This window comes from Megalobrama amblycephala, linkage group LG13 (assembly GCF_018812025.1).
Source record: "Megalobrama amblycephala isolate DHTTF-2021 linkage group LG13, ASM1881202v1, whole genome shotgun sequence".
Taxonomy (NCBI): domain Eukaryota; kingdom Metazoa; phylum Chordata; class Actinopteri; order Cypriniformes; family Xenocyprididae; genus Megalobrama; species Megalobrama amblycephala.
In genome coordinates, this window is record NC_063056.1 from 12,053,852 (window position 1) to 12,079,427 (window position 25,576).

At 36.5% G+C, this 25,576-nt stretch overlaps 1 protein-coding gene across 3 annotated transcripts in view; it reads left to right on the forward strand.

Annotated features, from left to right (window-relative positions):
* snrka (SNF related kinase a) overlaps nt 1-25,576 on the forward strand; it is a 57,957-nt gene that overhangs the window by 15,763 nt on the left and 16,618 nt on the right. For all 3 annotated transcript variants that reach the window (XM_048151879.1, XM_048151878.1, XM_048151880.1), the window contains exon 3: nt 20,242-20,383. In XM_048151879.1, the coding sequence (XP_048007836.1) occupies nt 20,242-20,383 (142 nt within the window). The remainder of the gene's footprint in view (nt 1-20,241; nt 20,384-25,576) is intronic.

Sequence of the window (25,576 nt, forward strand, 5' to 3'; positions counted from 1 at the left end):
GGTGGCTTCCCTGCTGAGGTGATTTCTGGTTTCGCTTCCTAATCGATAATAATTTGTCCAGTGTTTGGCTGGGAAACCTGTTTAACACCTCATTGTGCTCCTGGAAAGATGCACCTCTGTGAAACGGAGACAGACCCTGGAGCAGGGTATATTTTGGATCCTAACTGACAGGCCCTGTCAGCACTAAATATTTGTGTTAATTTCCTGGGCAGTTCATACTGTGGCCACGTTCCCACAGCAACAGAATACAGGTGTCCTTAAAGCTGCTTTTTGGGCTAAAAAATCAAATTTTGAGCAAGTACTTAACCAGCCAGTGTTCAAAACTGTCTCCTTACCTTAGCCCAATTCACAACGGTTAGCTTGTAATAATATTTTATAATAAGAACGGTACTGGTGGGTTTCTCTAGGAAATTCCAGCATGCAACCTTTCGTCTTTGTGTCATTACATCACGTCTGTAAACAGAAAGAAGGAGTCCCAGCTAGTAGGCTTTGGCATGCGATGCTGCTGGTAGCGGATCATTTATAGCCTTTTCTCACAGCAGCTTGAATAATTAAATTTATTTTGATGGCAGATTGTAATCCAGAAAGGTCCAAATGACAATCATCAGTGACAACTGGAGATTCACTCATAGTCAAAAGCAAAAGATTTCGGACTGTGGAGTGGCTACAGAAATTGAAATCTACAGGTAACGCTAATACACACTAAATACACATAGCCACGCAGTGCTGATGTTGTTAACATTAACAATTTGAGAACAAAGGATAATTTGCATGGTTTGACATGATCTAAACTAAGCGATTGTTAGATTTAATCACCATTGCCAGCGCAATTTATTGTAGGCCTGACACCGTGTCCTAACTACACACGATGCAATAAGATTCCAGCGACGAGCAATTTGACTGTCCACACTAGACACTATGCGACAATGAGAAGCGAAAAAATCAATCAAAAACTACAACCAATCAGAATAGAGTGTGGGCGGGCTCTCTTGGCAAGAGCAATGAAATGGGTATGTACATAGTAACATTCATAAATATTACACCATTTAAACATTATTTAAAGTACATATGGAGTGACTGAAACAATTTTTGCCATAGAAAACACTTGTTTGTTTGCATTGAGTTGACAGTTTGAACGTTCTTGTGCCCATTTATGTATTAATTTTCAAGATCTGAGGTGAATTAGCATGTGTTGTTTTCATTACAGCTAAAATGCTGGAAACACAGAATGATATTCAAACTCAAATTATATGCTTTTAACATTAAATAAAGCACATAAACAGTACCTGGTATTATCATTGCCATACTTTGTGTAGCTGTTCCAGCCGCAACGTCACGGAGAAATAGAAACCGTTTCTAAAATGGAATCATCGCGTGTCGCCATCGCAGCTGGTTAGGACAAAAACTCAGATTAACATGGAAAAGATACCTTTTATTGCGTGTCGCAGCATCGCGTCTGGTTAGAACACAGTGAAATGCAGTGGCAGACATGTTACTTACTCGTTCAGATGACATTTTCCAGTGAAAATTCTTATTTTGGTCATACTTCCAAAACGTTGAATCTGTTATTCTTAAGTACAGTATCCACACCGGTGTGGTGACTGACAGCAAACATTAGATTCATTTGTGCTGAGAAGCCGTGCCAATGCACAACTCGTATTAAGATGATAATTCGGCAAATAACTGCAATTGCAGGTTTCAAACAGAGATGGCGACAAAGAGGCAAAACTTGCGGACTGCAGCTTTAATACGGTTACGTTCATACTAAGGCTGGGCGATATGACGATATTATCGTATATCGACGATGTCTTGGAAGTATCACGATGTCGATATTGAAAGTCAGTTACAGACGATAATCGCCAATATCGAGAAAAAAAATAAAAATGTATTTAACATAGTCCCGTAGTTACCATTCACATATTTATTCACATGCAATAGCATAAATAAAATATTTTGTAGCCTATAGTAGCTAATTAGGGTTAGGAATAAAAAAAAAATTCTGGAATCACATGGCCAGGAATCGAATAGGCCTAGGCTACTCTTTTATAAAATAAACATTTTGATTTTGCTTATTAACAGTGTATTTTTATTTTTAAAACACAGTTTTGTCACGCATGTGCGTGTAACAGACTATATTGTATTCGTGCATTGACATCAACCTAAGCCTATACCCGCGGCGCTAATAATGTAATTACATTTCTGTTTAAACCGACAAGATTGTTAAATTAGAATGAAAAGGCTAAGTTTAATTAGAATGGATAGCCTAAATGTCTACAACTCGTTAAAAATAACCACATTTGTTTTCCAGTGGTTTCGTTTTACATGCGCAAACAACAGAAAAGGAGGATTCACATCACGCACCTGCAGCAAAATAAACTCATATAGCTTAAATATAATGAATAAATACACAAAATATATTCACTTAAACAATTAACAGATTAACAAAACGAAAGAAAAAAAAAAACTGAAGCCATATGCTGTTTCAATTGATTTATTGTTTTGCGGCGCTCTCCAAAACACGTTCAAAAGGAAACTTAAGACGGAAGAAAGTGGTAGGCCTACCTGTTTTCTTTCTTTTACAAAAACAAAATGTTTTGTTTTTATTTTGAGTGTACACAGATATGATTAAACTCTTTACAGTTTATGTATGACCAAAAATGAGTATTTTAAGTTGTTTTCACCGGTGTAAGGAAGCAGTTCATGTGATCACGCCGGCGCCTCACACGCACACGTCAATAGCACTGCTTGACATCGCAGCCTGTCCATTATCAAAATAAATGAAACATAAAATTCACAAACAACATTAGTAATTACTTATCTTTCCAAATAATGATTTTTGTATTATAATTTCGTTATAAGAGGCCTGTAAGGAGGACACATCGGAGCTCTAAAACATGAGAAAAAATAACCTTTCCGTTTCTGGTCATGAACGAATCAAACTGTTTTTAATCGCTTTTAGACAAATAACAAATACATTATAGCTTAACTACAAGTTTGAAAAACAGTGCTACGCGTTTAAAATTAAATAAATTAAACGTATCATCATGATATGTGTCCGATGTTTCTCTTCCTAAAATGACAGCGAAACATCAGACCTTAAGAAAAAATAGGCAAGACACATTTGACATTAACATGCATCATTCTTACAATCACCACCAGAATGTCCACCTTCACAATGAACTCCGTTAAACTCTGATCAATTCAACAGTTCTCTTCACGAAACGAAATTCATTTCAAATACTTGAGCAGTGTGGAAATGATTAACATAAAGCTAATGTTTTATATTAAGACCAAACTAAGAAACGAAAAACAAACCTTTAATTAAATTAAGTTTATGCCTACTGATTTGCAGGCTATTGTCAGATAAAGTGCAACCAAACTGATTTGTGTTTACAGTGCGTCTCGGCTATGTTGTCTCCGACGGGGGCGGGGCGGAAGGGGCGGGGCTCGGGTAGGCAATATTATCGGATATCGCGATATTTTTCAAGGCGATTATCGTTCAAATAATTTTTACATATCGCCCAGCCCTAGTTCATACACAATTCAGTTGTTTGCGGCAGCTCTATAACCAAACTCGCACCCATAAATTTTAAGGCACATTCTCTGAAAATCCACACTGTGTGAACGGAACTGGTGGAGAACTAGTTATACAGTGCGTGAGAGCCGCTCTGCGCTGCACAAACATGTGTCTACCATGTGTTACGGGTTTTCGTGTCTGGTTTCGCGTAACTTACAGTGACTGAGATATGAGCTGTATGTCATCTGAAGGTTTTAGAACAGGGGTGTCCAAACTTGGTTCCGGAGGGTCACTGTCCTCAACTTTCCTCCTATGCCTAATAAGACCTTGATTTAGATGGTTTAGGTGTGTTTAATTGGGATTGAAACTAAACTCTGCAGTGGCCCTCCAGGAGCAGGATTGGACATCCCTGTTTTAGGTCTCTGTTCTCAATCCCAAAAAATGACAGCGTGAACATAGTCTATGATTGCAGCTAAATATATCAGGAGAGGGATTTTAAATCATTTACAGTGTTTGGAGACTTTATTTTAGAGACATTTGTCCTTTAATTAGACTACAACTACCAACTAGTTTTTTTGTCCATACTCGACTGAGTGTGATCCTGACACATCCTTAATTTATTTTTATTACATTTTTACCTTAGCATTGACGCTTTCAATCCACCTGCTGAAATAAAAATGAATGAACTTTTAAACTAAAGAGAACTGGCTTGTGAAAGCTTCAATCATTTGAAACGATGGTAACTCTAAAAAGAAATTTTTACTTTTCACTTCAGATAATTTGAGCGTGATGCTTATCTGATGAAAATGTTCAATCGAACCATGATGTTTGTTATTGGTTTCCCTTACTTCTCAATTCTTTTCTCAGTTTCAATCCTAAGTTAACTTAGTCTTTTGTCAGGGAAACCATGAATAACAGGATTTGAAAACAAATCAATTCCAGGTTTCCCACGGTCATTGAAATCTTTTTTTTTTTCTTTTTTCTTTTTTAATTAATTAATTAATTAATTGATTAATTAATTACAATTGGAAATCAACCAGAAACGAACTTAAATCAAAGTATATTTTTATTTTTCAAATTCTTGACCTGATCTTTATTTTTGATCTGAAGTGATCTGACTTTATTTTAAGTCTAATTTGGTTGACTCTAACAATAGAGTGTAATATTTGTCTAGCACTGTCTGTGTTTAGCCAGTTTTTAAATCATACAGGGCACAGTGTGATATACCTTCCTCTAACAAACAGATCAGAGCTTTTGTTTTACTGGCCCTTTTTGAGATCGCAAAAGTATTTGTAAAAAGCAGCACATGGAAAATTGTGTCCTTAGATGCTGTTAATTAAATAAATGTCGTCATCATGTGATGGCAAAATAGAAGCTTCTTTGCATCAACATTATGTCCTTGTAATCTTAAATATTTATTATTTATAGCAAAGCTCAAATTTTCCATGTTTTTCTTAGGCTCTGGAGTGTTGACGTTTGTTCGATTTGTTGTATGATAATCTAAACACTGGAAGCACAAGCTGAAATTCCATGACCATGAACACTGATGTCTGTAAATTCAGTCTTTACTGCGGTTGGTTGGTTTATTGGCGCCATAACAGTAGAGTTCGCAAGGCTTTTGGTTTTTGAACGTAACATTCCTGCATTATTCTGCCTTCAAAATCAAGATTTATCAACAGGACTGAACAAGCCAACTAGATATTCATGCGAACTACAAATTCCTGCAAGCATTAAAAAAGAGAAAAAGTGCACCAGCATATTTGTTCTGATAAGAAAAATGTCTCCATTTTGCACGTTCAGAAAGTCACATATGAACACCTTGAAAGTGGCCTTGTGTGTGTATAGCCACATCCATCTAGAACCCTGTCCATTCAGTCATCTGAAACCATCACCAAAGGCAAATGTGTACACACTGCAGGACACGCACACATACAAAAAGACTGATGACTGAAGTGCAGCTTGTGTGTGAATGTTCTCAGCTTTCTTCCACACTTCCAACAGCGTCCCTCAGCTCAAGTTGACAGCTCAGGTTCACCTTCTAGAGCATCTCACGCCTGCTATAAATGACTTTATCTGAAGTTAACTTTCATCAGAGCATCATGAAATGGCACTTACACTATAGTTATTGCATTTTTTTTTAATACTTTCAGGTAGGCACATGACGGTATCAAATTTTCATGTTGCGATAATTGCTGAAGTTTTTTTATTACAGTATATGGTATTATGACGATATTGAAATAAGTTGCAAAAAAACTAGCTATTAGTTAACTAATAGTTACAACTTTTGATTTCAGTAATGTTATTAAATATTAACAAAGAAATTAACATTAACTAAGATTAATAAATGCTTTATAAGTATTTTTCATTGTCAGTTTGGTAATAATGAATTAATATGTAAACTAATGAAGCATTATGTCACTAAGTGTTACTGAACAATAACAAATAATCAGAACTTTTTCAATCATTATAGCATGTTGTAGACCAGCTTAATATATAAAAATGTTTAAGTTTGAAAATAAATAGCCTATTAAGTCTTTAAGTATTAAAGGGTTAATTCACCCAAAAATGAAAATAATGTCATTTATTACTCACCCTCATGCCGTTCCACACCCGTAAGACCTTCGTTAATCTTCAGAACACAAATTAAGATATTTTTGTTTAAATCCGATGGCTCAGTGAGGCCTGCATAGCCAGCAATGACATTTCCTCTCTCAAGATCCATAAATGTACTAAAAACATATTTAAATCAGTTCATGTGAGTACAGTGGTTCAATAATATTATAAAGCGACAAGAATAGTTTTGGTGCACCAAAAAAAAAAAAAAAAAACTTATATAGTGATGGCCAATTTCAAAACACTGCTTCAGGAAGCTTCGGAGCGTTATGAATCTTTTGATTTGAATCAGCGGTTAGGAGCACCATAAGCCGTGCACACACTTAACGATTGTAAGGCCGATTATGAATGTAAATTGATACTTATGACTGATCGCGCTCAAACGCGTCCAGTCAGAGCCAGTTGCGTTCAGTCTACGATTACAGTCGGTGTTCAAATTCCATGTGTGAGTATATAAATCGGCTCCAGTCGAAGGAAACAATCGGTATGTGTGTTCAGTTCAGTCTTAGAATGTTTCAGCTAATCGTTAGGTGTGTCCCAGGCTATAGTCATGTGATTTCAGCAGTTTGGCGGTTTGACACGCGATCCGAATCATGATTCGACACAAAAGATTCATAACGCACTGAAGCTTATTGAAGCACTTTAAGACTCCAATATACTGACACACCTGTTTGGTTTACATTTACTCAAGATATAACCAACTGTGTTTATGAGGATCCTTGCCAAGATAGGCATTTTGACAATTGTGTTTGTATTTGTCCATTCAAGTGCAAGATGATGCGTAAAGGCCCATTCACACCAAGAATGTTAACTATAAGCGATAACGATAGAGAGAAAATAATTAAAAATAATTCTAAGCACTAAGCACTGTCCACTTCACAGCTATAACAATATAGAGAAACAATATCGTTGGGATGACTTTCAGAATTATTTTTTTCCAGCTGTTGAAAGATAAAACACTGACAGCCAATCAGAATCCATTCGAATTTAAGGGCTCGCTCATTTAAAATGGCAGATGAAGTTAATCGCCGAGATCCAGAATAATTCACCACTGTCTGACAAGTCAAACCCCCAAGGATACTTTGAAGAAAATGGATATATGGAAAACTATCGGTCATACCCTTGGAAATAAATGGTGATAAGTTTTAACGATGAGAGACAGGCTAGCAAACAGTGTAACATAAAATTACCTCGGGTATCCAGTGCTAGTTTTGACAACATTGTCTTGCTTCCTTTGAAGTTGAAGTGAAAAAGACTAGTTGTTGTTTTTATTCCACTATATTGACTTTGTCAGTTAAATTTACTGTTAGATTAGATCGATTACACTAGCTATTCACTTGAAACATAGCATGCTGAGGACATCTGCTGGTTAAAGCCGAGTAAATGCAACAAGAACAGCAAAAACATGTTGTACATACTTTTTTAAACTGTAGTATGTGAGCTTAGAATAAACAGACCGTTATCATTTGTTGGTTGTTGGTGTGGACACAAATAGTTATCGTTATAGCTAATTATATAAAAACTAATTTTCCTTCCCACATTGTAAGAAAAATATAGAGATCTAATGTGCATGTATATGAGTAGTTTGGATGGCTTTTAATGGCTTCACAATATCATGAAGTATGTTAGTACATTAATTTTTACAAAATGCAACAGGGGGTCTCTTCACAGTCTCCTAATTTTTACTAAAAGGTCCTTGGATTGAGGAAAAAAAAAATCCCTGGTATAGATGTATAAAATTTAAATTCTACATGTGTAGGTCAAAAGTACCAGTACTTTGTCAATACTAAACTTGATATACCAGAAACTTGAAATACCAGTCTTTCTACAGTATAGAAAGGTCAAAATACTGACATTTGAACTGCTGTCTGACAGACAGGTGACTGCATTTGAACAATCAGCACGTGCCCTATGGAGACTGTGCGTGGCTTATAGTATGCGGCTGTGTGTGTGTGAACTGTCTAATGCAAATTCCCATCTTGGTGAGATATTAATATAAACAGTCAAAATGGATCAATGCATTAAGCCTTGGCAGTGCATCAGGCTAATAGACCTGCCACTGTCTAGTATGTCATTAATATTAATAAAGCAACAAAACTGGCAAAAAAAAAAGAAAAAAGCATTGAAAAAAACAGTGCATTGAATATATTTCTTCATTACTGACTGTTTGTTCAAAATCGAATAACTTAAACTATTTAAATATGTGTGTTTAGTGCTTTCGTTTGTGGTGTATTATTGAAACTGATATCTTAGAAAATGACAAATTCACTGCTATTATTATCGACTAATGAAACTTGGTATCAAGACATCTCTAGCCATTTGAATAAAACTGCCAAAAGTGAAGAGTGGATAGACAGTACAGTGGGTAATTCCTTTGGCCTTGGCTGTTGATGGTAGCCTAGACCCAAGCAAAGTGTCACTCAAAACTTTTCAGAAATATAGAAAAATGAATGATTTCCCACAATTTTGTTTGATAACCCTGAGGCCAGCTGGCAGCTCATAGTACCATCGGCTGTAACCCATGTTGATTCATGTTTAATACAATTCAAAAGTTTCTTTTGAAAGAAATTAATACTTTTATTCAGGAAAGATGCATTAAAGGTACACTATGTAACTTTTGGCCCCCTTTAGCAGTTAAAAAAAACAATTCACAGCATGTGTGCATACCCATGAAATTGTACTTGACCTCGTTCTAATATTGATGAATTCAGAGTATTCTAAATGAGCAACTGCATGTCCGAGGTAAATAATTTGCATAAAACACAACCAAACCATGCCCATATAAGGGCTTTCTGCACATCCTTTTCTTTCGTCTCAGCAAACGTGATGCTCTCTCGCTTGAGAACACATGCAGCAAGATCCTTGAGCAATGCCAAGTGTGCCATCTTTTAAATGCAGTAAACACCTTTTATACAGACATTACAGACCTCTGATTAGCCAGCTGTACATCTTTATGCAGAGGTATCTTGCAGCTCGAGCTGATAACACACTTTTCCTTACTGTTTTACTTATAAATATAATATGCACACATATAATGGAAAAAAAATGTACAAAAAAATCACATACTCTTGGTGGCCTTTAAACAGACATAGATCTTAAATATATTTCAAAATATATTGATATATTTCTTAAATTAAATGTATGATCAGCCTACATCAGTATTGGGAGAGGCTAGTTAACATTGAAGGACTCTATGCATCTGTTAGAGGAAATGATGCATACTTTCTTTTGGAACACCACACTGCTCTTCTATGGGCTGCTCTGAAGCTGGTTACTGGAGAGGAGAAGTGGTGCGGTGAGCTCACCAGAGAAAGTTGCCAAGTGACTAATCCCCAATCACTAATTAAAGCACCAGCGAGGCACATATGCTGCCTGCACGCTTACGCGAGTCCCGTCACTTCTGCTGCCCTGGCACCACAACGAGGGGACGGCATTGGGGTGTGTCTTCTACCCTCCTCCTCTTCTCCTCCTGTGTCTTTCTTCTTCTGTGCTGTGCAGTGCTGAAGCTCTGGATTGGAAAGGGAGGAAGCAGACATCAATGTACCATGAGATGGATGGTGCAGGCTATTAAAGGAAATGGAGGAACTATGTTTAGAGTGGCGTCTTTTCGTGATTTTTGCCTGATACAGGTGTACAATGTGAAATCCACCCAGAGGGCCATTAATCGAGGCCACTGGTTGCTATGGTAACACCTGCTGCCGCGGTTGAACCAGGTGTGTCCGGCACATGTGAGGTTTTCCAAAGAAGTGTGCCCCCCGTTCAGATCACTCATCAAACCTGACACAAGCACACAAGAACAAGACTCCAGGTGCGGGGGTACTGATGTGTTCCACTCTTTTAGGGCTCAACAGTAATTTGTTTTGTTGCCAGACCCAGTCAGGCAAGTAGTTCAGTTTGTGCTTGGCCAGCCATATATTATTGTAAATAAAATATGTAAATAAAATATTAATATGTATTAATATCTTAGGTAAAAAAAAAAGCAAAACGAGACAGCAAATACTTTATTTTTTTTAAATTTGGAAATTACTTTTTAATTTGGAACACTAGATAGAAATTTTAAAGGGTTAGTTCACCCAAAAATGAAAATTCTGTCATTAATTACTCACCCTTATGATGTTCCACACCTGTAAGACCTTCGTTCATTATCTTCTTTATCCATCGGATTTTATCAAGCGCCGATAATTACCGATAAATACTTGTGAAGTGACGAGAATACTTCTTGTGCACCAAAAAAAAGACTTTATTCAACAATATCTATTGATGGGCAATTTCAAAACACTGCTTCATGAAGCTTAGATGCTCTACGAATCTTTTGTTTCGAATCAGTGGTTCGGAGCATGTATCAAACTGCCAAAGTCATGCCCCCAGTGGTGAACCATTGACATTTCGATACACTTATGATGTAACGAAGCCTCGTTTGCTGAAATCACATGACTTTGGCAGTTTGATGCACGCTACGAACCACTGATTCCCAATCAAAAGATTCGTAAAGCTTTGAAGCTTAATGACGTTGAAAATTGAAATCGCCCATCACTAGATATCGTTGAATAAAGTCATTATTTTGTTTTTTTGGCACACAAAAAGAATTCTTGTCACTTTATAACATTAAGGTTGAACCACTGTAGTCACATAAACTGTTTTTAGCTTTCTGGGCACTGAAAGTGTTAATTATCTTACTGGCAATAGAGGCCTCATTGAGCCATTGGATTTGATCAAAAATATCTTAATTTGTGTTCTGAAGATGAACAAAGGTCGTAATTAATGACAGAATTTTCATTTTTGGCTGAACCAACCCTTTAACTTTTAAAAAGTAACTATTGTTGTTTTTATATAGTACTGGCTATATATTCATAAAAAGTAATAGAAATAAATAAATACTAAAAAAATAACTCTTACAAAATTTTGTGTATTTTTCTTTAAAAAATTAAAAGTTACAGCAAATAATTTATTAAGCTTGTAATCATAAACCAACATTTAAATTCATGAACACACTTTATTTGAAAAAATAGTGTCATTTGTTTATTTTTTGTATTTTTATTATTTTTTTTAAACTCATTCAACTGATTGAATTCTTTCAAAATCTTTAAATTGTTCTCAGAATTTCAGCAACCGCATATACATTGTATTAGCTAGCTAGATAACAGTATCTTTTTGATTTAAGTCAAAAGTGCTCTTTGAATGCCAGTTTTTTCCTTCATTGCTCACATTTAAGATTGGTTTCCCTGATGGTGATTTGTACAGATGAAATTGGTTCATCTTTTTTCTTTCCTTTTTTTTTTCTCTTCTGAACACTGAGGACTCTGTTAATATCAAGCAACATCAGCTGGTGTCTAGTTGCGTGAGCTGAGAATATTATTAATGTCTAAAAATAAAATTGACTGGCCTTCCCCAGTTGGTATTCTCTGTTGTCGCGGGTGTCTATGTGCAGTGATTAGACACTTCATATTCTTTATTTGTTCATGTTTTTGCACGCAACTTCCTTGTTCAGTCACACACACACCTTTCTCCTTAGACAGGGAGTCTTTTCAATGGCTGTCTGACCTTTGATTCAATAGGATTCTTTATTTTGTGTAAACTCACAGAAGGAGTGCATACAGTGGTTAGAGGTGATGGGACAAATTAAGGCAAAGCTTTTCTCTTCCTCATGAACCTATTGCCCTCAAATAAGGATGTGCTAAAAATCTGTCCCTTTCATTTCATACTGGAGCATCAGTTGAAGTACACAGATGCCAAAGACATGCAAAAACCCCTGAGCCTTGCTCTGAAACATAAATAGTCCTTATTGTTTTGGTTCAGGTCAGCAGTCGCAGGATGTTATTAGACCATTGAATGGGTTTGCTGTGGGTGTTATATATTCAGCCAAACTGAAAAACACAAGACTTTTGTTAAAACGTCACATGCGGCATCGTAGTCAGTAGTGTTCTTGCCTGTAAGGCTGCATACCTTAAAACTTAACTTGAACTCTGGATAAATTTCCTTTAATTTTATGACTTTATGATAGCCAGTTGGCCAGTGAGTCTTGTGTTAATAGTACAGCACCGGTGTGTTTGAAACTGTCATGCTTTCTGTAATGCAGTTCTGCAGATTATGCATTACTATTCATACTTATGGTCAGAGAATTTTAACAAAACATTGGTGCATATCTCGAACCACACTGCATTTTGTTATGAAAATGTATGATACCTCTAATTGTGTGCCTGATTATGTTGTGTCATTACTTTTTTAAGCAATTACATGTATGGTTTTTGAAAAAAAAAAGCCACAGCGGTTAAAAAATAAAACAAAACTGCGTGCATTTTGTGGAAGAACATTGTTTTGGTTGTGCTTTGGCTTTGCATGACTGTGCAGATGAATATGTTTTTTCTGCTGGTCATAAAACATTCTCTACTAGGCTTACGAGATATAACCAGTTTAAATGGAAAGGTTCTCAAGCTGACTAGCTGAAGACGTTACTGTAGCTATACCCATTATTAGACGCGGTACTTCCTTGAAAATAAATTCCAGCACAGCTCTACAACAACCCATAATGAAATGACCCTTCACAGTAGATAAGGCTTTACAATTAACTCTGTCAGAGAGCTACATATTGCAATTTATCTGTTCAATAAAATACCTTACTCACCGTTGAGTAATTAAAAACTCCATTTCCGCATTGCTTTTACAACTTTTCAAATCCTTCAGTTCTCGCCATCTCCAAAAAGCCAAAAAATTTTGATTCTCATTTTATTACGAGCCCCGTTGTGCTTTTTTGTTTTTTTTGCCAGCAGATTTGTGACAAATAACCTTTGCGACTGGTCTAAAACAGTCAGAATATAGACACTTATTATAGGCGTACCATAGAGATTCATGATGAGACAAAAACACGATTTGGAAAATGTATTCATGATGTACTCACGGGAACATCCCAGCTGAAGATAATGAGGAAATTACGCCACTCCCTTTGCCAAGTGCATTCCAAACAGCTGCATACGTCACATGCGTGCCTTGCTCATATAGGGATGATCACATCACAAATTCCATTTGGAACTTGCCCCATGAAGCATTCGGTACGAATACGTGTACCGTTAAACCGAGGGATGCACTGATACCAGTATCGGTATCGGGCCCAATACCAAGCTCATGTACTTGTACTAGTACTCGTAAAAATACCAAAGACCGATACCTGACGTAACTGACAGAATTTTCTGTGCAGAGATACACCTGCGGCAGTCTCAGGGGTGTGGAAATACTTCAAAATTAATGATGACAACCCACACATTGTGAACTGCATGCTTTCAATCATTCATTATCGATTAGTGAAGGCAGGATAGGTGGAATCGTGCTGAATAACACAGACCAGAGCTCTCTCTCTCTAATAAAGAAGCTGTCCTACATTCATTAGTCTCACTGTGTTGTGCTTGGAAAACTGCCACATCACCAAAAAAAAAAAAAAAAATTAATAAATGAATAGGCATCAGTATCTGTATCGGTATCGGCGAGTACCAGAAAAAAAATATCGGTACTTGTACTCGGTCCCTAAAAAATGGTATCGGTGCATCCCTTTATATTTATTATTTTTTTTTTTTTTTTTTTTACTGTTTATTAAGGCAACTTACAGTTAACCAATTATCAAGGTTGTACTGTAGCATATTTTTTTATTTAAGAAAATGTAGAAGTTTATATATAAATGCCTAACACCCTAAAGTCACACCACTCGAATTTGACTGTGTTGCACCTGTATTATGTAATAACAACTCACCTGATGCATTCAACATGAGAGCACGACTGTCACTCCTAAAAGCTCCCTTAGCGGATGTACTGAACCAGATCTTTTGCTTTAACTTTCAAATGAGTTTTTTTTCTTTTCTTCAGACTGTAAAGCCTAACTTTTTTTTTTTTTTTTTTTTTTTTTTGTAGTAGTTATCAGATTCATTGTTGAGAATATTAGGCCACTGCAGTTTTTCATGTGAGCTTTTTTTCATCTGAATTATAGAGAGCTCTAGTTTATGACAAACCCCAGAGGTCTAACGTGCTGATTTTCACTCGCATTATGCATGTATGGAGCAGCTGAGAGACAGTGGGAGACATGAAGGATGTGCATAAGAGAAACGGGCTTGGGCTTTCACACAGATGCAGCATAGAAGAGTTTTATACATTTCAAAAGAAATTCTATAATGATTGATTACTGAAGTGACATAATTCTGAGTTTCTAGAGGTGATATCAGAAATGGATGGAGAACAAGATTGTTGGCATGGTACTTTTAAGTTTTCCAGTGTCAGAAATCAAAATCTATTGCTCAGAAGAGTGCTGTTTAGAAGCACACATGGTGTGTGTATATATATATATATATATATATATATATATATATATATATATATATAGAAAAATAATTGAATCAATATTCAAACTGACAAACATACATAATAAATACATAAATTGTTAAATGTAGAGATAAAATCCACTTATTTTAAATGCTCCTTTTATTTTAGATTTTTGTATCCACTTGAATTGATTCATGCATGTTATTTTAGGTGTTCAGCAGGGCATTGAGAGGCTTAAACAAATCATTTGAGATTTAGTTAGAACTTACTGTGTATGTGCACACCATGCTAGTGAATTGATCTAGGATTACATTATGCTGTAAATATTTTATGTATAGTGCAGGTGTTTCTAGTGCCAAGGTTGTGTGATAGTCCTAAGATGCCTCCAGGCTTAAGTATTGTCCAGCCCTGAGGTTAAAATAACCCAGGTTTTGCAATGACTTGTAGAGCCACCAAATGCTGGCATAATGTATCCTAATCTCCAAGCAGAAGGAACAGGATGAAATATTCAGAATCCACAATCTGACTCGTGATACAGCCTGGAAATAAACCAATCCATGTTGATTTGTTGGTTCCCCCTGACTGAGCCTGGTTTCTACCAAGGTTTTTTTTTTTTTTTTTTTTTTTTTTTCTTCTCCATTCTGTCACTGATGGAGTTTGGGATCTTTGCCACTGTCGCCCTTTGGCTTGCTTAGTTGGGGAAACTTAATATTTTGCAATATCATTGACTTGACTACACTGACACGTGCAACTGTCAGGTTCCGGAAGTAAAACCTCCATTCAGTTTCTCCATAGGGAAATTGTTTTTTAACAATAACTTGTAAACCTTTAAAGACAGCCTTACTGTGAGCTGCAAGGTTGTCAATTAATGCTGTTTCCTTATGTTGAAGCCGTTAGCCTGCATAATTTCAAATTAGTTTCAAAATAATCGTGTTTAACAGAAAAATTCATAGTGAAAAACTATATTACCCATGAAGGTGTACAGAAAATTCCACCAATCAGAGTCAAAACAAGCAAAACATGCTCTCAAAAACTTTTTTTTTTTTTTTATATATATATGATTAACATTTGTAAATGAAGTTTATATTCCTCCATTGTTTATATTTTAATTATGCTATGAGATTGTAATTCTTTCTATCACTAAAGCCGTTAAGTACGTAGTCCTGTACCTCTGTATTTTTGTATGATTTTCAAATACTTTTTTGCTTCAAATCAAAGTTTGTTATATTATGACTCACCTCGTAGCTGGTTGGCTTGGTTCATGGCTTAATGTTTTAACAGACCTTTTTTTAAATGTTTATCACTATAAATTTGCTTTGAAATAATCTGTATTGTATAAAGCGCTATATAAATAAAGGTGACTTGACCAGGGGTGTCAAGTGCACTGTGACAATGAACTGTGGATAGAGCTGCATCTGACGGCTTGACGCAAAGAAAAGCACTTCAGTCATCGAGGGGCGCAGTAGTGGTGGCATCTGTTGATGACTTGCTACAGTTCTACTGCAGACTTCACAGACTGTGCCATTGTTTCTTTATAAAGGAACTACATTTGAAGTTCATCCACAGCTGACAGACAGAGCACCACAGATGGACTCATACACTAAAGCTGCCCTTTGTTTGGCCACAACCCATTAGTCTTTGTCTAGAGCTGGTGAAAGTGTGTTAGAGGCATTGTCTTGTCGCCAAGTGCATTTATATTTGAAATACTCAGACAGCAAAATTAGTTGTTTGATTTATTTTTGCTTGGATTGATCTTTTTGATGTACCAAAGAGCTGTGAATATCTGAGATGTTGTCTCTGAATGTCTTCGTATTGTTATGATGCCAGTATCTCGATGAGACTCTCGGTGTCTTTGTTTGTGTGTGCCTTTTGTTGCAATTTCTTTTCTCTAACAAATTGGCAAAGGCATGATCTATCAATAACCTGATAATGATTGTTATAATAATGTGCTGAATAATAGTGCCCTGTGTCGCTGAATGGCTGAAAGAAGCCATCAAGTGAATAAAGGAGCTTTCACATGATATGTCTACGTTCTCCAATATGTTGAATCAGATGGAGTTAAAGTATTAGTTCACTTTTAAAATGAAAATTACCCCAAGATTTACTCACCCTCAAGCCATCCTAGGTGTACAGGTGCATCTCAATAAATTAGAATGTCGTGAAAAAGTTAATTTATTTCAGCAATTCAACTCAAATTGTGGAACTCGTGTATTAAATAAATTCAGTGCACACAGACTGGAATACTTTAAGTCTTTGGTTCTTTTAATTGTGATGATTTTGGCTCACATTTAACAAAAACCCAATAAGATAGATAAAAAAGGATATTTTAAACAAATGTCAGGCTTCTGAAAAGTATGTTCATTTCTGTGCACTCAATACTTGGTTGGGCCTCCTTTTGCATGAATTACTGCATCAATGCGGCGTGGCATGGAGGCAATCAGCCTGTGGCACTGCTCAGTATAATGGAAGCCCAGCTTGCTTTGATAGCAGCCTTCAGGTCATCTGCATTGTTGGGTCTGGTGTCTCTCATCTTCCTCTTGACAATACCCCATAGATTCTCTATGGGGTTCAGGTCTGGTGAGTTTGATGGCCAGTCAAGCACAGTAACACCATGGTCATTGAACCAGCTTTTGGTACCTTTGGCAGTGTGGGCAGGTGCCAAATCCTGCTGGAAAATGAAATCAGCATCTCCATAAAGCTTGTCAGCAGAAGGAAGCATGAAGTGCTTTCCTGGTAGATGGCTGCGTTGACTGTGGACTTCAAAAAAACACAGTGGACCAATACCAGCAGATGACATGGCACCCCAAATCATCACTGATTGTGGAAACTTCACACTGGACTTCAAGCAACATGGTTTCTCCATGGTTTCTCCTCTCCACTCTTCCTCCAGACTCTGGGACCTTGATTTCCAAATGAAATGCAAAATTTACTTTCATCTGAAAAGAGGGCTGAGCAACAGTCCAGTTCTTTTTCTCCTTAGCCCAGGTAAGACACTTTTGACATTGTCTTTGGTTCAGAAGTGGCTTGGTACGTGGGATGTGACAGTTGTAGCCCATTTCCAGAAGACGTCTGTGTGCAGTGGCTCTTGATGCACTGACTCCAGCTTCAGTCCACTCCTTTTGAAGCTCTAAATTCTTAAATCGGCTTCGCCTGACAATCTTCTCAAGCCTGCGGTCATTTGTTTTCACTTGTACACCTTTTCCTACCACACTTCCTTCCAGTCAACTTTCCATGAATATGCTTTGGCACAGCACTCTGCAGACAGCCAGCTCTTTCAGCAATGACCCTCAGTGGCTTACCCTCATTGTAGAGGGTCTTGATGATCGTCTTCTGGACAACTGTCAAGTTTTTATTTTATTTTGATGAGCAGCAAGCTGTAATCATCAAAATGAAAACAAAAAAAGTCTGGAAATATTTTACTTTGTCAATACTTTTTGAATTAAATTACAGTTAAAAAAAAAACAACAACTTTTTTTTATGATATTCTAATTTGAGATGCACCTGTATATGACTTTCTTCGTTCTGGTGAACACAATTGGAGTTATATTAATAAATATTCTGACGCATCCAAGTTTTATAATGGTAGTGAATGGGACCAACGAGTTTGAAGCTGAATAAAGTGCATGTATCTACATCCCATCCATCATAACCATACTCCACACGGCTCTGGGGGGTAAATAAAGGCCCTCTGAAGCGAAGCGATGCGTTTGTGTAAGAAAAATATTCATATTTAACAAGTTATAAAGTAAAATATCTAGCTTCCGCCAGAAAAAAGTTTGACATTTTCACTAACCCATTAGCCAGTGTTTAAAGGCCCACTGACACCGATGATGATAACTATAACTATTTTAATACTTTCTAGTGCCACCATAAATGACCTGTTTAATTCAAATTCAAGAATCAGAAATAGCAAAGCTCGTACAATCACATCGGATGATATAACATCTTTATCCATAGGTAGAGCATGCTGTGTGTTTGCCCTCTTGTGAATGGTAGAGTTTGACATACTTCAGGATCTCTGGCTATACAATGGCCTCTTGCTGGGCCAGATTTGTTTCTGAACCATCTGTCTGTCAGTGGTCAGAGCAAAACCTGTGGCCTGTGGGTGTACAGGTCATTACAGCCGAACAGTCCCAGCATGGACAGAAACGGTCCAGAGCCACAGGCACAGTGCATAACCACGTCTGCTCTGTGCCTCAGGTGCACTGCTGCACACTCCACAGCAGATTGGAGCTCTCCGAGGGGCCATTATCAGATAAAACATCTCCCATTACCTCCTAGTAATGCGCCCCTGCCATCTGTGCAAGCTAGAGCAAGAAATCATGCCTCTTCCATTTTCTTGAATGTGTTGTCAGTTTCATAAAATGGGCCTGTTAAAGTGGTTTGCTTCTTGCCATTGCGAACTGTTGCCGTAGTTGTGGTGACATCCTCTGAGAGTGAAGGGCTAATGGAAGTTTTGCTTAAACTTCTCTTTCATTAAAGTTATAGCTGTACTTAGAATTTCTGATTTAAGATTAAGTTGTGCACGTCACTGCAAACTGCTCATGCGGTGGATTTTTTTTATGCTGTTTAGTTATTGAACATTCCGTAGCACTTGTTAATTACTTCCCATGTGTTTTGACAGCCTGGGCTCGTGGGGCAGATTTTGGCTGCGACAAAACAATTTTTCTTATTCTGTGGCCCACCCACACTGCTAAATTGATTTAATGTCTGTTAATGGGCTCGGCCACTTCTCCCAAACTCTGTTCACTTCTGCTGCTCACTACCAGAGTTTAAAGTGCACATTAGTGCTGCACGATTACAGAAAACTGCATTCAATGAAAGTAATCACACCTTTAAAGCTACAGAGCTTTACTCGTGGAAAAATCCAGGGATATTCTGTGCCAGGCTGCAGTCATTCCAACTAACGCCACCTCACAAGATGGTATTTGACAAAATTACATATTTGTGCCCACAGAAGAGTAGGACTGGAATACAGATTCCAATCCCACTTTTAGTCTGATTCTTGTTCACCCAAATATAAACAAACAGTCAATTTATTTAATCATAATACAAAAGAAAGAACAGTTTCAGATTATATGAGTGTGACTATGATAGAATTTTCATTTTGGTGTGAACTAATTCAAAATTGGTACATTTGATTGGCTTTGAAACCGAATTCAATTAGTTTCCTTTTTTTAAGAATGCTCTTTTCAAGTCTAATCATGATTATTTTGTGTGCCATGATGATAGTTTTCACTTTGCAGTGAGCTAATTCTTTAAAATTGCATTCACAACTTCGTACATTGGCGTTTAAAACCAAGATCAGTTGGTTTTCCTTCAGCATTTTTTTTTCTTTTTTCTTTTTTTCTCTCAGATCGAATCATGCAGTTCTTTGTGTGCAACAACATTTAGTGATGCTTTCACATTTATCAAATTAACCGAAAGTTATGGTTGGTTGAAATTTGCTCCGCATCAAAACCACTGAATGTGTCCCGCTACTATTGGAAAAATGAACAGACACAGCTGATTTATTGAAGCATAAATCAATACTGAATATAAACACAAATAATGTGCTAGATGTTACTCTGTTCCAAAATCTTGTTTGTAAGTGAAGGTGTGTAGACCTTGACACGCACTCATACACTCAGTCATGCTTATCTTAAACCAGTTTAAGGTGTCAACCACAAAAATGTTTGTTATGCATTACATTTGGTTTGTTTCATTCTGCCTTCCTGAGGCAATGAAGGGTCTCTAATGATTTTCTTCACCATTTTCATGTATGAAACAATCTGTTGAAAAGGCTGATGACATAACCTTCTTCCCTGTAGATATCTGGAGTTTAGGGGTCATCCTCTTCATGCTAGTGTGTGGTCAGCCCCCCTTCCAGGAGGCCAACGACAGCGAGACCCTCACTATGATCATGGACTGCAAATACACTGTACCTGCCCACGTGTCCAACGCCTGCAAAGAGTAAGTCACTGCTTTAACCTCTGTCTCAGCCCCAGTTGGATCATCTCTGGCATTTCCTGCATCTTGATATTTGACATTTTTTCCCTTAGGCTATTGAGACACAATGATTTTATGGAGCATTTCACTATACATTCATTATCTAGAAAGCCAGACACTGTAAAGTTGACATGGATGTTAATAAGCTACCTTAGACAGACATGGAATGACCTTCCCAGAATCTATATCTGCCGTGCTCAACTTTTTTTCCTTCCATAACTAGTTTGAAAAGGTCTTATGTGGAGCTGTCACAATTATAGTTTTGTCAGGCATTAATTGTCATACAAATAATTGCTAATAATGATTTAATTCAAGGGTGGCGCCACTACTCCAAAAGTGGTGGGGCAAAATGATATGCTTTTGGGTGTATAATGGGGATTATGAACATTGTCAAAGACGCCCATTGAAGCTAAACACAGATATTTATGGTTACAAGTCATAAAATGGATTAGACTGATGAATAAAACATGAATTTGATGTAAACAATAGATCTACATACATAATATTTACACAGTAGTGTTGTCAAAAGTACCGACTTCGGTACCAAGTCGGTACTGACATTTTAAAAAATGTGATTCTTTAAGCGGATTCGTAAACACCTCTGTTTGGACATTGTGTTCACGCGATCATCAATGTCTGATTGACTACAATGATCAACGCTTCAAAAACATGTTGTAAATAGACATTAATGACGCTCTTCACCAGACACTTACACAGATACACATGGTAGCATTTGAAAGCAGGCGTCTATCAGCGGACCGTCCGCAAATGCTCCCGCTTTCAAAACGTTTTCAAATTCAAACACTTCCGTGTGTTGACCATTGTAGCCAATCACAGACATATCTGATGAGCACATGAACACAGTGGCCAATCGGAGGTGTTTACAAATCCGCTCAACAATTTTATCTCATCACATTTATAAAATTTCAGTACCGACTTGGTATCGACACTAATACACAGTTCATATAGGGAATATTAGCCCTACATTTACAGCATGAAATATTTAAACCTATAACATTTTTTATAGACTAGATAGTAATAGTAGCAGTAGTTACAGGCCTGGGTTTCACAGACAGGGCTTAGATTAAGCCAGGATTAGGCCTTAGTTTAATTAGGACATTTAAGTAGATTTAAACGGGCCTTGTTTATAATTTTTTTTTTTTTTTTTTTTTTTTTTTTTAATTACTGGTGTGCATCTTGAGGCAAAACAATGGCACTGACATATTAGAAGATATTTTAAGATAATTAAACATGCATTTTAGTCTGGGATTCAGCTTAAGCCTTGTCTGTGAAACCGGGGGCTAGTGTTTTCTTTTATTTTGAAAAATAATTAATAGCCTTCTAACCAACATGCAAGTTAAGCTCACCATAAGTATATAGTTGTATGATTTGTTTATAATAGCACACATCTTGTTTAGCTACGTTTTGTGTCCTTGATGCAAGCTAGGCAGTACTTTGGTCCATAATACACAAAAATCATTCGACAAATATTAGTATTTAATGTCCTGGACATGACCGCAAAATGTCCAAAATTATATGCGTCAAGAGCTTCCGTATCGATGCTGAGTTTTTCTACAAGGTATATGAAGATGTCAATTGTAAATTTCCCTTATTTAGCAGGGTTAAAGACCTAAGGTAAAAAGAGATCTGTTGTGTCCTTAAGGTGTCAGGGTGCTTGTGATTGGTTTTCCGGGAAAATGTATTGTTATGATAGGCTGTTGCAGCCAGACTGATCGTATTGTGTCAAACAGCACGGTTATGTAACTGATAAGCTCCAGGCATCTTTACAGAAGCCAGAACTAACCTCTCTCATTCACTCACCATATTTCCCCCCCTCCACTCCAAACTGTGTCGTTTAGCTCACACTACTAGCCATCTCTTGCGGTTTGTCCTCAGGAACTTGCATATCAGGCCAGTGTATGTGTGTGTGTTTTTTCTTCAGTTCTTTGTCCGGGCTTTGTGAGCACACATGTTTAGTGTTAACATCTTTCAGAACTGCTGCCAACATCTAAAATTAGACTCTGCTTATATTGTAGCTTAAATAGAAAGTCTGTTCACAGAGAAACAGCGCAGAACACACACATTCATACGTCCAGCTGGTGGAAACGCTACAATCTGGTCCAAAATGGTTTGTGTGCTTTACATGCCCTGCCACCATTTGAGCAAAAATTTATCTTGGAACATCTTTCAAACAGTCTCTCCAGCTGTAACTGATTATCTTTGCAGTATATGCTAATTAATTGCATTATGGTAATTAATTGCATATATTAGTATTTGCTCCCAAATTATCAATACATATTTGATTTCTTAATTATTAAAAGATTAAAAGACATTAATTTGTGTAACACTAAATCATTGAAATGACATTGCAAAAATTGGCTTTAGAAATTTATATCTTCGTTTGTCATCGAACATAAGCCTTAATTCTGTCTTTGATCTTGACTGTAAAATGTTGTTATATATACACAAAATTTATATTGCACTCTCAAGTGCTTTATATTGACAGCCATAATATCAGCCGATTACGTTATTTGCACATCCTTAATGCCTTTTGTGCCTACTTTTGATATTTACAGGAATAGTGTTTTCTGATTATCACAGTCTCTGTTTATCATAAATTCAAGTGCCAAACACATTCAAACACTTCAGAAAAGTTAGCATGTGTTATGCTAGTGCTGCAGACTTCATCCTATCATTATCACTTTCAGAAAGAACAAGGTGGAAACTGTGTGGTGGGGTGAGGAAATGTGTTGGGTCTTGACGTTGTTTCTCTGCGGGATGCCATTGTTAGGCTGTTAAAAGTATCACACAATGCTCTGTTGGAAATTACATGAACAGTTGGGCCAGTTTAGCACAGAAACAAAACTTGTTTCACCGGTGGTAAATATTTCAGTACATATCTGTGTAAAGATCAGTTACTCATTGATAAATGCAAACTACTCTTGGAATGAAAGGAATTTTAGGTTTTGTCTTTGTAAAGATGGCAGCTTGTGACCTATTACAAAGGTGTTGAGGTGGTTATTAAAAGCCAAGTCAGAATGACTTCACCTAGTTCAGCCACTTTATTGAATGACTAAGACACTTTTCAAACCACAGCTTATAATGAAAGTGAAATTGCACAGTGAACCTATTTATTTAGCACAGTCATTTCCAATATAGGTTTTTAAAGGATAACTTTGTATTATTTTTGTATTAAGTCTGTAGTATGTGTAAATGAACAATGTGTACTCTATCTCCATGTTACCTGCACCCATATATCCCTGTTTATTTGTCAGTAAATGTCTACTACAGTCATTGTAATATATAGCTGGTTGAAACTACACAAAGTTGACCTTTAATTAATTGACCAAGTAATAGAGTGAACTACTCGCACATCCTCGTGTATATTGGATTTCACAATCAAATGTATAGTTCTCAATAGCTCACTCACGATAACGTTAGTAACCCAGAAATTACAAATTCTGTGAAACATAACACATCATGAGATAAAAGTTTTCCATGTTAATCAGATTTCTTGTCCTTAACTGTGAGCAACAGTATTCTATTTTGGAATGGGATTGAATGTCTCACGTAATTAAAATTGTTTCATTTGAGTTTGAATATCATTTTCGCGTAACTTTAAAGGCCCGTTCACACCAAGAACGTTAACTATAAAGATAACGATGAAGATATAATTCTAAAAATCGTTCTAAATATTAAATAATAATAGCACTGTCCCCACCACAACTACAACAAGAATATATAGAAACTAAATAGTTGGGATCACTTTCAGAAAAAAAAATGTTTTCCAGCTGTTGAACGATAAATCACTGACAGTCAATCAGAATCCATTCTAATTCAAAGGTTCATGATTTTAAAACAGAAGACAACTTTGCGGGGAAGTTCATCGCCAAGGTCCAGAAAAAGCCACCACTGTTTGACAAGTCAAACCCCCTTTACAAGGATACTTCAAAGAAAATTGATATATGGAAAACAGTCGGTCATACCCTCGGAATAAATAGCGAGAAGTATTAACGATGAGATCATAATGCCAGGCTAGCAAACTGTGTAACATAAAATTACCTCAGGGATCCAGTGTTAGTTTCAACAACATTGTCTTGCTTACTTTGAAGTTGCAGTGCAAAAGAATAGTTGTTGTTTTTACTCCATTATATTGACTACATAAGGTAAATTCACTGTTTGATTACATCGATTACACTAGCTATTCACTTGAAACATAGCATGCTGAGGACACCTGCTGGTTAAAGCCGTGTGAATGCAACAAGAACAGCAAAAACATGTTGTACACACTTTGAAACCGCAGCACGTGAGATTAGAATAAACAGACCTTTATCGCTTATCGTTGTGGTTATCTTTATAGTTATCATTCTTGGTGTGAACGAGCCTTAATTCCATCATATATATATAATATTTTTTTTATAATTTTTTTATTTTCTTGTTTAAAATGTTGCTTTTTTTTTTTTTTTATTAAACTTACCCACATTCAAGTGTTGATTAAAAAAGGGTGCATAGAATAAAGTTTTTTTTTTTTTTTTTTTTTTTTTCCCTTTTGATATATTGCATGCTCAGATATTCATACAATACAATAAAAGATACAATAGATACAATAAGATACAATAAAAGCATAAGATTTATTTGTTTATGCATACATTGTTAGAGGCAACTACACAACGTAGACCTGTAGAGCCAACATGTGTACATGTTAATAAGGTTAACACAGTAAGCTGCGGAAATGTTCATATGGATAGCACGGGGCTAATTGGATGTTGGCATGTGATTAAACTTTCTGTGGGGATCCAATCAGCTCTAAATGTTCACTGAGCTGAATCTCCTTTAGTCAGCAAAGAACACCAAAACAACAGAGTTCTTTTGGTGTCCCTGTCAAGATTTTTGTTAGATTTTTTTCCCCCCTAATTTATTGTATCTTATTATATTATGAATTCATTTTATGTATTCATATCTTTGCATTTCATAGTCCTCAAATTCTTTCTGTTATTATTCTCTTTGAGTTTAATAAATATGGTAATATTGAAAGATTATCATTTAATGTGCAGCTCTCTCAGCATGTTCAAATGTGAACAAGTGATGCATGAAAAATTCAGAGCATTCCATTAGTCTTTTATTTGTTCAGTTTCATTTTTCCCTCATCAGTTTTCT